A 17,390-nucleotide genomic window follows, 5' to 3' on the forward strand; every position below is an offset into this window, starting at 1 on the left:
TATCCCCTGTTTAATATACTTTTTAATGCCTAATATACTTTGAAACTTAATATAGTTTAATATGAAAGTGAAAAGGTTAAAACGTTTTCCCAATATTCACTAAAACTCACCTCTTAACCGTAGTTTACAAAGATCGCTATTCCGATCGACGGGTGCGCAAGACAGACTAAACTAAACTAAAATCAAACTCGAAGCAGTCGTGTTAGCTGGTATCGGGAACAGGATCATCGAGATCTTATCCACGCGAGACTAAAGCCCTTCGTTCTGGTACGGGAACGCGACAAGCCGTGAAATTTATCACAGGTCCCAGTAGACACTTCCGTTCGCCGTTGAAATTTCCTCGTCCCTTTCGAGGAAACCACTTTTCGAAACCACGAGACGTTCGGTTGGAACGAGACGATGGCGAAAGAGAGAGAGAAAGCAAGGGGATTTCTACTTAAGATGCACAGACTGGCGGCGGAGAGGACGAAACGTCTCGCATTCGCACGCGTTGAAACTTCCGCACAAAGTCCGTCGGAACATAATGAAAACCGATACCGTTGCGGCAGTATCATAAATTAAACGAGTTTTCTTATCCCCGGCACGTCCTCTTTTCAATCTCTCCCACGCGGTCGCAAGGGTTTTCTCTTCCTATTGCTTGATTCCGCGTGTCTCGTGAATAAAGATTTTATCTCGCTTCGGAATTTTCCTCGCCGCTTAGACTGCTATGCAAAATTCGTCTAGGTAACCGAACAACAGAGAGCGAGAGAGAGAGAGAGAGAGAGAGAGAGAGAGAGAGAGAGAGAGAGAGAGAGAAGAGGAAAAAAAAGAGAAAAGAAAGAGAAAGCACGATCTCGTCTTTTATTTCATTTGCCTCGGTGAAAAGCTTCGTCCGTATATAACATTATGCCCTTCCTAGCGGGGCAGTTTTGGTTTCTTCTGGACGACCTTTCGCTTTTGTATAATATTTCGGTCGTGTAAATGCGGTATACAGGAAACGTATAATATCCTGTAGAAATAGAGAATATTCTGTAACAGGTGGGAAAAAGAAGTAAAAGATGGAAACGAAGGAAGGAGAAGTTTCTTTCTTTGCATGAAATCTCGTTTTCAGATTTGAGTTTCTTAAATTTAAATTGGTACATTGTGTATCTTGTAAGATAAATTTGGTTACAATTTATAGTATAGTATATTTTGTATTGTAATAATGAGTACGTCGAATATTCAGTGAACTATTATTGAACTATGGCTTGAAAAGTGTAGTAATTCTTGGGATGCTTGAATCATATTAAGATAAAGATTAAAGACAGCTGCCTAAAGGGTACTTCAAACTACGCTTACTACGAGATAAACCAAACACTCAAGATTCCGATTACCTTGAATGTAATCTATTTTTATAAATATCTGAATCTGTTAAATCAATGAATCAGCTAATTGTCAACTACAATCGTTCCTAGCAACGTAATAGAGCATGACTAAGACACTTCCCGAACATATTCCCGTTGGTTTTCCCCATGTAAATCTCATAAACGTTACTTCCAATATTGTACAAATCGGATTAACGCGTTTCTATAATTTTCTCTGCCCTCCCACGGTACCAGAAATGACAACCTGCTTGATGTCGATTTTCCATTTTTCCAGCATGCAACAATCTTTAATATTTTTAAAACACCACTTTGTTGACTAGTTGGTTGAGTATTATTTACCGGACAGTATTTAATGTACGTAAATACGAGAATGAAATACGCGCTTTCTGATTTAATTTCTTGAATTAAAAAAATTAAGTTATCTCGGTAAGAAACAAACGAAGATTCTCCTGCTGTTAATTTTTACATTTGTATCTATCATTCATCGTTCAACCATTATGAATTTCCAGTCTTTACCACGCTTGTGTTATAGATTTAAAAGGAAAATAATTGATAAGAATAAATAGAATTGATTAAATTTATATATCCTAGTGTAATCGATATTAACTCTTTAACTAGTCATAATTATATCTTCTAATACCTTTAAAAGCTAAAGTAAATTATTCTAGCAGTCATAACCTTCTTCACTATATTTTAGATGAAATTTATATCCCCTGCCATCAAGAACGTTTCTTTCCACTTATATTATTTATCATTTCAATTTCTTAATTAAAAACCGAATGATCGAAATCACACGATTCTGGCGAATCTTTCACCGTTCAAAGGAAATCTTTCGAAATCTCCGGAAGACGACGTTTCTGAATAATAATGTTGTAGAGAGCGAACGTTTCTACATAGACAGACGTGGATCTGATTAAGCGACTTCTTAGCGAAAAGTAGACATCCAAGATTCTCTTGACGCGGACGCCGCTCGTTTCCGATAATATCCGTGACTATTTTTGAACAATTGGCTCGCATAGCGTCGAGAGTATTAAGGACAGGATCGATTGCATAAAATTCAGCCGCTGGCATACCAAGAAGACTTTGACAGCGAATAGACAACGATCCTCTCACTTTGTATTATTAAGCGGGAACCAGCCCGATTGGCTGGAAAATTCACGGGCAACTTTAATTGGCTTAGTCTGAGCAGAGATAAGGGTAAACGAGGGAGATAAGGGTCGTGGGATAATCGGGATCGTTGCACGTCTCAAGCTGCCCGGTCCTCTTGTTTCCACGCACAGTACTAGAAAGTAAAGGTTGGCTGGAAGATTAGAATTGAGGGAATTACGTGATATTTTACGGAGAACGGCGAACATTACGGTGGTTTCACGCTGATTACGATAAAGTTGGAGATAAAGTTTGATTTATGAGAAAGTTCGGGATTTTTGTTTTCTAGAAGTTTGCTTGTATCTATTTTATAATATTGACTATAGATTTATATTGATTATACTTCACATATAGTGTTATTCAATATATAGTAAATATTTAGTCCATAATTTGTTATAAGCTATATTTAATTTATTAATATTTAATTAATTATACAGATAATTAAGCGTAGAATTCTTAACTAGAAGTCTATCTCACTGATAGAATATTTAAAAAATGCGATTGATAGATAGTTAATATCTTGGAGTATTTTAAGAATCTATTTAGATTGACTACGGAGTATTTAAAAAGTATTTGAATAAATATATATTCGATTTAGAGGAAATTAGCTAACTACGAAATAATTAAAGACTATTTAGATAAACGACCCTTTGATCTGTAAGAAGCTTTAGAACCTTCGAAACCTTTTTCACTCGTATTGATTATAATACTTAAAGAACTACGTATCTAGAGGAACTTTGAACCAGAAAATTCTCAACTACTCGGATAGAAAGTCGAAAGAAGGAAACTGAAAATGTATAAAAAGTCGCGGACGGATACGAAGACCGTCGAAGAACGTGTTCAATCTTATTTTATGGGATAGGGGTCGGCGAGGTGTTTAGGTTTATGGATGAACGGTGGACAGACGAAGCGGATTTAACCCCGTTTAAGCGTCACAAAAACATCTTTCGCCCTGGCAAGTTCAGAGAGATTTTATCACGTCACTTTTACCCGGTTAATCGATGGAGTTTAGCATACACACATGCCTAATGCGACCGCCATGATATCGAGTAAATGTCGCCATTTCGTTTACGACTCGTCATTCGCCGTGGCCAAGAAAAACCCGTGGAAAATTCATTCGTCGATAAGTGTTTCGCTCGTCCCGAAAAATGTTTGGATAAAGTTTTGATGAACGTGTATTCAAAATTGTACGACGTCTTACCACCAAGTCGTTTAAAGAAAATTGTGAAAGTGAGAACAATTTACGAAAGATATAGGGTTCCTTTTTACAGCTTATTGCCAGGCAGCATATAAACGTTCATTAATTAAAAGACACAGCGGTAGCTTCATTACTTTGAGTTTAAGCGTAAACGGAAGAGATACTCGATGGGTTAAAGAAACAAGTATGGATTAACTTTTGCTAATGACGTTTTATTAGGGGATAGGAAATTGACGAAAGCCTGGTCGTTACTTTTGCGAATAAAGAGGTCGATCGAATCAAATAACAAGGGGAAGAATAATTCTCTTATCTTCACTTCTCGTGCTTCTCTTCCCTTGTTTATTAATTCGATGAATTTAACGTTATTCCAGGAAACTATTAACGAGATGGGTTTACCACACTAACGAAGAACAATATGAAATAAAAATAATGTCTTTCCAAAACAACAAAATGTTAGGATACTACGATGGCGATATTCTCAGCAGATCGATCTTATCGCGAAAGTATATTCGATACTGAAAAATCCAGTAACGATTCCCATGTCCATGGACTTTGGTTGACTTCCGATCTTTCGTCCGAGTATCAACGATTCTCCTAAAATTCCACTCTGCTATGCTGCTCGTTTATCCGATTCACCGATCGATTTTCCATTCAATTCTCCATAATTCCACGCTCCATCGTACAATTTTCTAACCAACTCTCCCTCCCTCCAATCAACCCTTCAACTAGTTCCTCGCAAAGAAAAACAAACTGGCCAGTACTCTCGAACGGCACTGATGGATAACTGATGATCGATAACATAAATCTTTAGAGATATTTCAAACGCCAAGTCTTCTAAGACGGTTACTGGGAAAAGGTATCGCATAATTCAACGTCTGAGTCGCCGATCCTAAATGGATTAATGTAACTTTACACGGAAATCAAGATAATATGAAAATTACTTGAGTTAAAAATGGTACGCATAGATCGATTGACTCACTGTCACTGTAACTATCCCCCTTTCTGTACTTCATTTTCTATTTGTTCCACAATCAAAATCAAAAAATCAAAAAATGTGCGTATTCTTTAAAATATATATTCTTTTCAATTTTCACATTCTTTCTTCACAAACGTATTAACGTATTTCAATAGTTTCTTTTTAATTGGCGACCGATGCCATTTAAAAATATTATTTTATTTATTTCCTTTTTGCAATTTGTATTTATGGATAAAAAAAAAAAGCACACAAAACGTGTTACTATTTAATGGTTATGTAATTGTAATTACATAAGAAATTATTACATTGTCGATTTAACCATAATTACTATCACGAGATATCTCAAAGATTACATAGAAAAAATGAAAAACAGCCTGTGATTCTGCCAAGTTAACTGGGTTGATTAGGGCAAGGAGTTAAAATATCCGAAAACTGACCCACATCGTTGACCCACATTCCCTAAATTTCTCTGCGAACTCGAAATTGTGACGACGTGACGGGCCGTTAATTAGTAACTGTCCAACGGGCGTTTCAGAATCGATGAAAACAATTACGGTGGAAACGAGAGAAGGGGGATGCTTAAGTAGCTCGCGGCCATTTATCAGCTGCGGCCCCCGCACGCTTTTATGCAATCACGCGTGGCGGCGCAACTTGGAAGGTGGTGGTTCGACACGAACGCCGGCAGCGCGATGCATTAAATCAATCTCGCTCCCCCGTTTGTTCGAGGATCCATCGTGCAAAAGCGGAGGGATCGTTTTTCATTAGCGTTCGAACGGGCGTGTTTGATTCATACACGGGAGAAAAGGAAGTAGAACCACGATAAAAAGCGTTGATTATCGCAGAGAGAACCTTTTCGGCTCGTACTACTTACCAGCATCCAGTAGTGGAATGGGGGGGGGGGGGGCTGTCGTTGAGCGCGATCGAACGATAAGTGAGCTTCTTCGTTTACGCTTGCACGTTGCTGCGTGAATTTATGACGATAAATTGTCCGCCGATTTACAGTCCACGTGATATCAACTTCCAGGTGAATGACATCGGGTTAGTTTGCTCTCGAGATTCTGATAATAGCCTGTGATTCGTAAGAAGCGTGTTGTTCGAAAAGCAATTTCTTCCTGAATGTTAGTGAATGTTAGAGTCAAGAAGACTCTTTAAGCTATTGTCTTATGACATTTTGTCGTTTCTATCGTACGAACCGAGAATGTTTCCACCTTTTGTTACACCTTCTTTTACGATGTTTTAGCGTGTCATATGAGTTCGAGTTGTCGTCATATATGTAATACAGCATCAGATGTAACGTATTGAAACATTATACTTATAGAATTCATATTTATTAATATTTAATTTCAAGAATTGGAACTAAAGTTGGGACTTGAACTAAACTTTGTCAGAAATTTTGTCAAGTCGTGACTGTCGTGCTTAATTATAAACAAAGCATGGAGTTAATTTATAAATTTTTAAAAGTTCATCGATCACTATTAATCGCTATTAATCGCTATTAATCGCTATTAATCGCTATTCATCGCTATTAATTGTGTAAAAAGTTTTAACAGTATTATGGTGCTGATTCCTTTTCACAAGAATACCGTTTGTTATATAGACGTAGTTAAATAGAAGAATCATGGCCGAATTCTTTATTTCCCACGACGCAAGTGCATCAAAAACTAGATATCATAAATCTCCAGCCCCACAGTTGCGCAACCGGTCTTATCCTGTTCGGATATCACCGCCACGTGAGAAATATTGCAGCCTTCAAACTTGATATCACCCTGCAACCGGCAGGTAAATACCGAGTGTCTCGTACAGTAGTACATTCACAAAAATCGCACAAACTAAAACTGAGTTCATTCGTACTGTTGTATGCATTTATAGAATTGCACGTTCCAATTACTTATATGTACACCTCCTTTTGATATACCGTTCATACAATTTAAATACTCCATAGAGAGACATAATTCTGACGATCGATTCCATGTTAAGGTCTATAAAGTAACATTTAATTACAAGTAAGTAAGTAACATTTAAAGTATACAACAGAATTTTTGAATCGTGCAAACAAACGAGTACGTAACTTTCAAGTCACGTAACGTTAGAAAAGTGATTGATAACGGCGTTAAAAATTTCAACTTATCGCTTATTTGAAACACCCTATAGAATTACATGGGCCGCTACCACTAATACGCGAAGCCACCAACCAAGATCATAAATAAAGAAGTTATCTTAACCGATACAACATGTATATCGAGCGGAACGCATTGTCCAGAGGGGTCCCGGAGGAAGATTAGGGCGATCCTCGAGGAGAATCTAATCTGTCTACACGGACCGCCTTTTAGCGAGGCCAAGCTATTCTCCTTCGCCTCGATAGTAATTTCTCGCGTCGTGAAAATGAATCTTATTCACGTGGGAACGCGAAGTAGCGTCCCGTGTTCTTCGTCCTCCGGCGGGTGGTGGTCCGTTTTGAAAACGGCACGGAACGAACCTCCTCAGACGGGGGCCATGTAATCGAATATCAATTTTTCTCCGACGATAAAGCGGCGTTTTGATTGACGAGATAAATCGCCACCGTATCCCCTCGGTCGGAGGCTGAAAAATGATTCTGTCCGTGAAACGTTTACGACCAACGGTGATCCGTGTGCCGCATCCTGAATGCATCATACTTCTCTTCCAGTTCACGCTGACGCGGATCACGGAATTCCTTCGAAGGTCCTTTATCAACGAGAAGTTGATTTGAGATGGCGTTTTACTGGTGTTTTTTTCTTTTTTTTTTTTTTCTTTCTGTTAACTCATGAAAAAATTTGAATTTGAATTTGAATTAAAAACAAGAAGAAGAGTTTCTGCTAGTTCTTTATGAGCGAATTTTCTTGCGTTTGGTGTAAGAAAACGGAGAGGTAAATAAACAATTTTGTCACAGTTTCGTAGGAGATTTAATCTCTAGATTGGAATAAAGACTTGGAAATTTTGTTATAGCTTCGTACAAGTATGGTAGAGAATTTGGACTTAAAAAAAAATGTTACGCCAATTCTTTATTCGTACATTTAGTTTTGTAAAAAGGAATTTAGAATGTTATCTTTAGATTGGTTTCTTAAATCTTCTATGGATGAATTTAATCTCTTAAGTTTATCATAAGTGAGAAGAAGAATGGAAAATTTATTTATCTCGATTCCACAGAATTACGTATAAAAGAAACTAAGATATAAAAACTATTTACAAAAAGGAAATCGGATTTGTATGCAAATTTATCGTCGATGCAAGTTTTCCCGGTTCAAGATATATGTATATTTTGTCCCAGCACGATGTTTCTGACACAGGAGGAGACAAACAAGGCACGGAAAGTGTCGGTGAAGAAGAAATTTGCATGTATCGAAGATGAGGCACTCTGAGCATCATCAACGGGAAACACACATGCCACGTCGGTGTTCCTCGACGAGTGCACTGACACCTTAAAGAGGCGCGTCATCGTCTGGAGAACGAAATTTTTTAATCGATGACGTTCATCTCGAATCTCTTTACGTTACGATGCAAATATTCCAAGCACGCTTCAGTCCCAAGCGAGGCACAACAATATTTCACGAACAAAAGCCTTTTTTAATTCTTTAACGAAATCTAAATATCTCACCATGTCATTTCTTTCGTAATCCTTTGACGATATGTAGTACCTTTTGTATATACATCATTGTGGGGAAAGTGTTGTAACAATTGTATGAACACCTACGTTCTAGTGTAGGATTTACACTATATAATTTAATATTTCAATACGATTTATATAACATACCGTTGCGTAATAACATATAGAATTTACACAGTTATATAAACTATGTAACTAATTTCAATTGGGGAGGCATCCCCCAAAGCAATATCTTATCAAATAGAATTTAAATATCTATTAAATAGAATTATGATAAACACGATATCTAAAAATTTCTTCCAAGTTTTTACAAGCTTCAAACACCAATTACAAGAAAATAGAAACAAATATTAAAGATAGAGATTCTCGTTTTATAATAAACAATAAAATTAATGACTTATGCATTTGTTCACACCAAAACGGAAAATTTCGGTAAAGATTGAAAATTCGTAGGCTTTCTTTTTGTGCTGCAATTATTTCACCCTTCGCGGCGTTTCATTCGCTACCACTGCCTCCATGAATATTTCATGTTACCCTATTTCTTAACATTTCTAATGATTTAGTATACACGCGCAATTGAAAAAACATAATTTTACCATTTGAGTAGTGATAAAAGTAATTTGTGCAAAATCACAATGATTGCATACCAGCATACCATTTACATCGAATCTTAAACCAACAAAATAACCCACTTGGCCACACCATCGTTAAAACACCGGCAAAAAGTAAGAGAGTTTCCTTAACCGGGCAGATCCGTTAAGGCGAAGTCGATAACAGGAGCAACGGGTCATTAATCGAGTCGCGATCGATTCAATTACCAAGGGCGTTTTTGATCGTGTGCCACGCGAAGGAAGTTTCGAAAGTCAGTATCGAAGCGCGCCGCGGCGATTCAGGTCGTGTCGAGGCGGCAGACTAAGTTAATTACCAGAATTAATGTGGACCGTCGGCGTAAATCCAGACACGGCACGCGAGCCAATCAAGAGAGGGGCCAGATAAGAATTAAACGGTATCGAACGTAGACGCCTCGTTAGTCCGACCGTGTTGAGCATAAATTTTCAATGGATAAACTGGTTCGTTTCGCGCCGATCTACGTACGATCGAATCCGTATCGTCAGCCTGTCCCTCGAACCGCGCGTATTTCAATTGAAATCTCGGTTATTCATCGATATTATTGTGCGCTGGACGAGCGTGCGCGTGACACGCATACGTTGCGCTTTTCCATCGTCCTCCTACCATTTCACCAAACCACGTGTGTGCACCATTTTATCTGTTCCTATGACTCCTAGTTGCCCGTATAATATCGATATTCGACGTTTCTGTGAATATCTTGTTATATTTTCTGTTTACGTATGGCATTTATTGGTTGAATATTTAGTATTCCTATATCTTGTTATTTTCAGTAAGTTTTATCGATATTTTTCTTTATGTCGAAAGAGAAATTGTATATTTGAATATTTCAGGAAAGAATTTTCATTTTTCAAATATTTGTCTTGACGAACAATGATATAATATAGCGGGGTATCGCAGAATTATTTTACATTCGTCAAAAACCGTAAACGGTAAAACAATCCAGTTTGAGATATGAAAAAATAGTTTATACTTCGAAGTAATATATTAAAATTACAACATCGTGTATAATGTACAGATTAATCTAATTTGATCCAAGTATCCGAGGTAAATAACAAAATAATCTTTATGTTTCATCAGATTAAATTAAGTTTTGTACGAATTTGTTTCGAAGTCGATGGCAAGCATGTTTGACGCGATTAGAACGCATGTTTGAACGATAGTCGGTAGTTAGGCGAACGTATTACCAGCAAGATAATAACGGTGATCGGTTAATCGATCGTCTCGAACACTATAATTTTCTGTTTTTTTTTTCTTCTTCTTCTTCAATGGCGAAGTCTACGCGTTCACCGTCGAACGCTCTAGGTGGTCGATTGGTTAATCATAATGATCGTAGGATGAATAATGACTTCCCAGTTTCAATCGGAAACCTCTACCAAGTATTACGACTTGATCAATTTCCACAGAGAATTATAGCCTCCGAATATTTTGAAACTTTCCCGTTCAATCTCTTTAATGATCGCTTGTATGATTGCGAGTAAACGCTCAACTTCCTCTACGTAATCTTGATGATTTCTTTGTAGCCCGATAGTTGTCGAACTTTGAACGTGATAGAGAATCAAAGACCTTCCGTTTATTTCTTCATCGATTATTCAAACATAATTTTATTATATCTCTTTTAGCTGTGCAGACATGGACATAATGGACATAATAATAGATTATCTATTATACATTCATTTACTATTATTATTTTCTTTAGACTCTAAATCTCAGAATTTTTCCAATTATCACTTTTCAGAAGGAAATAACATTTAACAGGAACTTGCTATTCCAATTTTGTTCTTTAAAGAATTTTCTATTTTATATGTTTAATAACTAAACAAAGTTCCTACATTTTTAAAAACTACATCTATTTATACAATTTACAATAACAGTACAATTATTCATAGTATAGCAACTATGAAATACTTTCCTATTTTCTTAAGAAAATTCTTTCTTAAGAAAGAATGAAGAAAATTTAGAATAAACCGCCCTCCTTTCTCATTGGAAAGAAAATAAAAACGAAATTCTGGAAATGTTATTCCACGAGTGATTTATTAGCTCAAATAACTATGAGCAGAATTTCTTTCGAAAAGCTTAACGAACTCAAGGTTGAAGGCTATTCGAAATCGAATCGCGCCGACTAATAACAAGCCGGTAAACACAAATCGTAATTGCCTCGTAAAATCAATGAGGCAAGGGTATCTTTGCCTCACAGTGTACTAATCTCGAAGCGTACGAGTTCATTTTCTAGAGGCCTGAGGCGCCTATCGTTAACCATTAATTACAGGGCGGTCTAGGCGTCTGAATTTATCGCTAATAACGCGCGCCAAGCATTAGACTCGGTTCCACGTGACATTTCTGTTACAAACGCTCGTCCTCACCGTTCTTATCAAACGTCAAATCTAACAGCTTTTGGAACAATTTTTTAATAATTATGTTTTTATAACGATATTAAGACAATTTAAATTGTAAAGAAAGTCGGCAGTCGAACAAACGTTGGGCATCTTCCCAAACATTTTCCGAAGAATCATCATCATTTTGTCAACCGAAGAATTTTTGTATCCGTCAGTCTGTCAGTCAAATGTCGATATCGAAATCGAGTAAGATTTAAACAAATCATTACATATTGTTAATTTACTTTCGAACAACTTTAATCCTCTCCCGTGCCAGCATACATAGCAGGTTAGCCAAAAGTGGGGCTTACTAGCATGGTTGCATTAAACGTCAGTTAACGCTACCTTCTCGTTGGCAACTAAATAGAACGTAACAATAACACTATGAGAGCGAGGATCTGCATCAGCATAAACTTATACATTATACTTATACTTATACTTTATTTATTTTAATATATCTTTCTATTACAAATTCATCCACTCGTTCTTCTAAATAAATCTAAATCTCGTTCTTCTAAATAATGTAATTTTACGTAAATAACTTTTAATAGTCACAAACGAAATATAATGTATAATTTTAACAGTTCTAAACAGTCAAATCGTGTAAACCAAGACACTGGTTAAACAATCCCAATTAATCTTCACATGTACGATTAATTGATTCAAATGAGTGAGATAGATTTTTATTAGTTGGAGTTTACATGTTCTTCTTTGCTTTTTTCTTTTTTCAATTTTCACGACACTATGATATTATGCTGTTCTGAATCAATACTACTTTCTTTCCAATCACAATGCATTCTTGAAGCGTCTAAACGTCTAAAAACATTCTTGTCACGTAAAATCAAATTTCCATATGGCATTACACACTCTCAAATTTCTACACGCAATATGGACTGCTCTTCATTATAAAGACAGTAGAACTCCGTTTACACGAACCTGTCGGAGACACGTTGGTTCATGTAACCAGGTCGTTCATATAATAGAGGTCCACCTATTTCTCCCCACCATCTATAATTTTTCGTTCAGTTAACAATTCGTGTTCATGTAAGAGGATCCTAAGAAATATTTCCTCCTAAATACATAATAATAATATTGCAAACCTGTATTTCGTATCGACTGCGAAGCACGAGGGTGTGTTATCGTTAGACGTTTGGCGGTAATTCGAATAATAGGAGCCTAGCTAAAGTTCAATTAATCAGGCACTACTAAAATTTCGTTCGTATAATCGGAATTCGTTTGCATAACATACTCTACCATACTTTAGCATAAAAATTATTACTTATCTTAACGTTGTCACGCTCATGCATACAAATAGAAATGCACAATCATATCATATACATCATATAATTTTTCAACTACTAATTTCACGAAACAAAGCACCATCGATCTAAAGAAATCGATCTAAATAATCAAACAAAACAGAATCATAAACTCGCGTTTGTTTTGATGAAAATATACCTGGCAACGGTGACACGAGTGTCGTGAAAGAGATATAGATCATCCAGCTTCCTGGATGAAAATCAGCGTAACGAAATTCAGAACGAGACCCTACGTGCGATGAAAAAGCGAACTCAAATTCGTTATAAAAGTTCCACCTTGCACGGTAATCCCAGAAAGTGAGTGTCCGTTTTTAGGTAGTGGTACGATAACAATTAAATTGCGCCAGGAGAGACGGCTCTTTATTTCGACGAGGCGACATAGGAAACCAAGCACTACTTTTTCTTCTATTATCGCGCGATCCACGCAACGGGTTTTCACCGACCAAAACAAGCGACGGTATTTCAAAAAATGTGAATAGTTTATAACTATTATATACATTTCTCAGTGATTAATATTGATTAAATATTAAATTAAATCCTCCGAATATCGTGGAAGTCAATTACCTCCTTTGAAAATACAGATATTGAAATTAATCCTTTTCTAAGCAATGCTGCCAAATTCAAAACACTATTCTATCGAAACTAATAATACTGAACCGTGTTTTACAATGTGTTATGACAATTTAGCAATACAATTACAATTTCAATATCGGCTAATGATATCAAGTCGTCGATTTTTTTCTTCGCGAATGAACAACAAGAATTTATTTTAAGGAATTAAAACTTTAACTGGAATTTTAAATATCGTTTCAGATATGCCTGTTAGGCTTTGTGGTCAGCGACAACAGCACGATCGGTGACTCCATCATCGAGGACGTATCAGAGGTTTCAGAAGCTAACAGCAACCTCGACACAGACTCAGGAGACCAGGTAAGTCAATTACAAACACTATTCCCCAAAATCAATCTCCAAACCCTCCAACATTATCTCTTCGTCATCTAACTTCATCCCCTTACGAGAAAGTTTGAATCTTAATAAATTCAAGTACCTAATCTCCTTCGGAACCTTAAAAGTCCCCTAAACATTGATACACTCGTATTTCCCTATATATATACATACGTATATTTCAATCCTTTTCTATTCTTGTACTTGTGGATTCGCGAAAGAATACGAAAAGAGAGGGCGTCGCCGAGCCTGCTGGAAAAATAAACGCCTTTATTCGTGCCAGCCAGCCGGAAATAGGTCGCTGAGACCGTTACACCTATGCTGAATACCATCGTCAACCTTTCACCTGTCTCTTTGCTAACATTTTATATTTCCTGTATTTTTTCCTTCTGCCTTTTCCCCGACGCGAAACACTGTGCACATCGGTGTAAAGTCTTTTACGCCTGGCCTCCGCCTCCTCGTTGGCCTTTCGTGCTCTGTTTGGCCGGCAGTTCGTCAACCAAGGCCTCCGGCGTCTTGCATGGCCTCGACTAATCTCAAGATGACGTTAGAGGACGCACTCTTCTTGTGTCTACCCTTTTTCCGGGACGCAGACGCGAAACGACACGGAAACCAGCCCCGTGATTCGCGCGCGAATTCTTCTTCGCATGGACGTTCACCCTTACCTTACCGGCTCTCTCATTCCCCTTTTCTCTGCTGTCTACTTTGCATAATTTTGCCTCAAATCTCGCATATACACAGTGTTTCCTTGCAAGTCATGCAGACCGAAGAAGTGGGTAAATTTACATGAAAATAATAAGTCGAAAGTATAGAGTAACATTTTCTTATATAGATAGCTTTATTTTGAATAAACTGACGTTAAAAATTTCTGGTGTACATGTTCGCGTTCACTCACATGCGATCTCCCTTACATCTACATCTAGCAGACATTATTCTGATGTTCATTTTGCTGAAGAGACTTTTTTTTATTAAGAATTATTGGAAATGGCTTCTGCCTTCTTACTCTATTATACTCCAGTGAATGTTTCCTAGAGTACATATTTTCATTTTGCAAGCGTTCAACTAGAGACAAATTTTCTCCTTCGGTTATTTTATACTCGTATTTTTCTCACGATACATCAGAGACTTGGCATGGTTGTATAAGTAAAAATCCATCATAGTAAAAATATCGTATAGCGATGATAGTGTGTATAAAAAAATACAAATTCATAAACCTAATCTACAATCAAGTACGTATACGCGTACTCCTTGAACCTATCTTTTTAAATCGATTCATTAAGAAATGAAATTCCACATACACTATTTACTTATTTATGTTTAATAGATTGGACCCTCTTCCGATCATTCGACTATCTATTACATTTTTCTGTTTCCTTTATTATACTTTTCTGTTTTTCACTCCTTAACCGATTTACCTTCCATTTTCCCAACAAATTGCATTAATCGCGACCTTTGTAGTTCCTTTCGATCGATGTCCTCCTTTTTCTCCTTCCTCCAACGAATGTGTATTTGTGTACAGAATTTGTACAAGTAATTACTGCTTTTTCAAAGAGAGTCGCGAAAGACGCCGTGGCGCGTTTTTGCTGCACCGATCGCGACACGACGTTTCGCGGCAACCGCCGTCAGTCTTTTTGCCAACGGTTCACCTCCTCTTGGAATTTCCACTTTCCTTGAGAGCTTCGAGAATACAACCAGGATAGAGAAGCAACGGTAGCCCAGTTTTCGGTTCGTGGCAAAGCGAGACACGAACTGGCACGATGCGCCGCAGTCGATACACGTGTAACGCTTCTTCATATTTCCCTCTTGGACGCGGAAACGCGGTTTGAATATCGGTCGAGTCGAACTTCCGTCCGATCGATGGTTTTCCATTGCCTCTTCGAATTCTACCTATTCTAGACTCCAGTTTCCAGATTCAAAACAGTGGTATCTTTTGTCGTTGTTCCGCTTTTTTTTTTATTAAATCGTTTCATAAATTTTATCCTGTTGTCTCACCCTTTGAGCTACATTGTTTCTTAAGTTTAGTTTCTTCGTATTTAATCTTTGATTACTCTTTCCTTTTGACAAGAAGATTGACAAGATGATCGATCAAAAGTCCAAATTAAGATCACTCGGGACATTTTATGCTTTATTCGTTTTTATAAAAAAAATAGTATAACAGTATCTGTTAAATGAAAAGTGATGGAAATTCTATATTTTATGAGCAGAAAATCTAGCATCCAACTAAAGAAAGTTAATAAAGAACAAAGAAGTATACATTAATGATCGAATTCGTAATTTTACATGAAAATTGTTATAATAAAATTTATATAATAATTTAATATTATCTTTTTCTGTTTCCTGCATTATTTTTCTAAAGAATATTTTAACCGCGATCAACTTCCTCTTTGCGGTCTTGCTTTTCCACTTTATAAAAAACTTGATATCTTTCAAACTCTAAATCCGATCCTTAAACAAACGAGAAGAAAGGCGAACTTATTTCTTTAAGAAGATCTCGCCGTTTCATCTTTCATAATCTGCAAACCATACGAAAAATTTCGAGGACTTGTGAACTCTATAATCCCGGAAAAAATGATCACGCCACATTTACCACGTATTTCCACGAGCGTGGACGCATCAGCAAACACGAAAGTTAAACGTGCCTACGTTCAATCTCGCGTCGAATATACTTAAATTAAGAGAAAGAGAGAGAGCGAGCCAGTAGAGAATCCCTTCGCTTCCTTTGCAGCTTCCTATCTTCTCGTCGTTATCGAGAAATTGTAGAATTTCGAAAACATTTTCACACGTAATTTCACATCTTCACCGACGACGAAAAAGCACAGGGAAAATTCGTAACGTTCAACATCGCGTTAACTTTGCCACGTTGTTTCCGCCGTGGCGTCGGCGACGCAGATTTTTCTCCGGAAGCCACGTCGGTTACGACTCTTGCTGTGGCAAAATGGGCGTGAAAACAGCGCGACTTGCAAATGTAATCGATTTCTCGAAAGTTAAGATCACGCATAATGTAACGGATCTTAATTTGTTTATCGCTAGTTAGGGAACAATTATTTGCGTAAGCTAAATATAGTATAGATAAGCCTATACGATCATCTACCAATATATGTTCATTTGTTGTTATTATCTTTTGAAAAACTATTGACCAATTTTGTTAAGGAAATATCACTTGATAGAAAGTTTATTCGAAACAACTACAGGATCGCTTTTATCGATAATCCTATTGCACAAACAAATCAAACAGAAGCGAAGAAATTCTCTAGGCTTAATAATGTAAATTGACGCGTTATTCGTACGATACTATTGTAAAGGTTGACTGAACAGATAAATTATTATTATATTACGCAATTACACAAAATTATATCGTACAAAAGATCTAGATAGATCTAAATAGAATGGAGTGTAAATAGAATAAATACATTGTTATCTCGCTAAACAAAGCCTACCCTCAGAGATATACAGTTCCAGCAACTGCATATTATTTAAAGGATTAATTTAACAACATTTCCAACCTGTTCACGATGAAGATAATCGATTCGTAAGATTAGAAATTTCCTTAAACGCAGGTAATTCTTGGGTCGACTACTGTATCATACACGGTACGCCATGCCGGCAGTTTCCATTTACACGGTAAACAACGTTTTTCAACGGTATTATCTTCACGCCATTAATTACGATTACCGGAGTCGTGCGTTAATTAAATACGCTCGTGTGAAACAATTGCAGAGAGAGAATGAAGTTATACATAGTAAAAGTTTAGACGTACTAAAAACAGAGTGAGTGAGAGAGAAGGAGAGAGATTGTACTCTCGCCATCCGTATGTAGGTCGATCCAACAATTTTCATCCC

General features: G+C 36.9%; 1 protein-coding gene across 3 annotated transcripts in view; it reads left to right on the top strand.

Annotated features, from left to right (window-relative positions):
- The window catches only part of LOC126919370 (protein madd-4-like), a 243,243-nt gene that overhangs the window by 119,610 nt on the left and 106,243 nt on the right, over positions 1-17,390 (top strand). For all 3 annotated transcript variants that reach the window (XM_050728485.1, XM_050728487.1, XM_050728486.1), the window contains one exon: positions 13,420-13,536. In XM_050728485.1, the coding sequence (XP_050584442.1) occupies positions 13,420-13,536 (117 nt within the window). The remainder of the gene's footprint in view (positions 1-13,419; positions 13,537-17,390) is intronic.

This window comes from Bombus affinis, chromosome 8, assembly GCF_024516045.1.
Source record: "Bombus affinis isolate iyBomAffi1 chromosome 8, iyBomAffi1.2, whole genome shotgun sequence".
NCBI classification, from domain to species: domain Eukaryota; kingdom Metazoa; phylum Arthropoda; class Insecta; order Hymenoptera; family Apidae; genus Bombus; species Bombus affinis.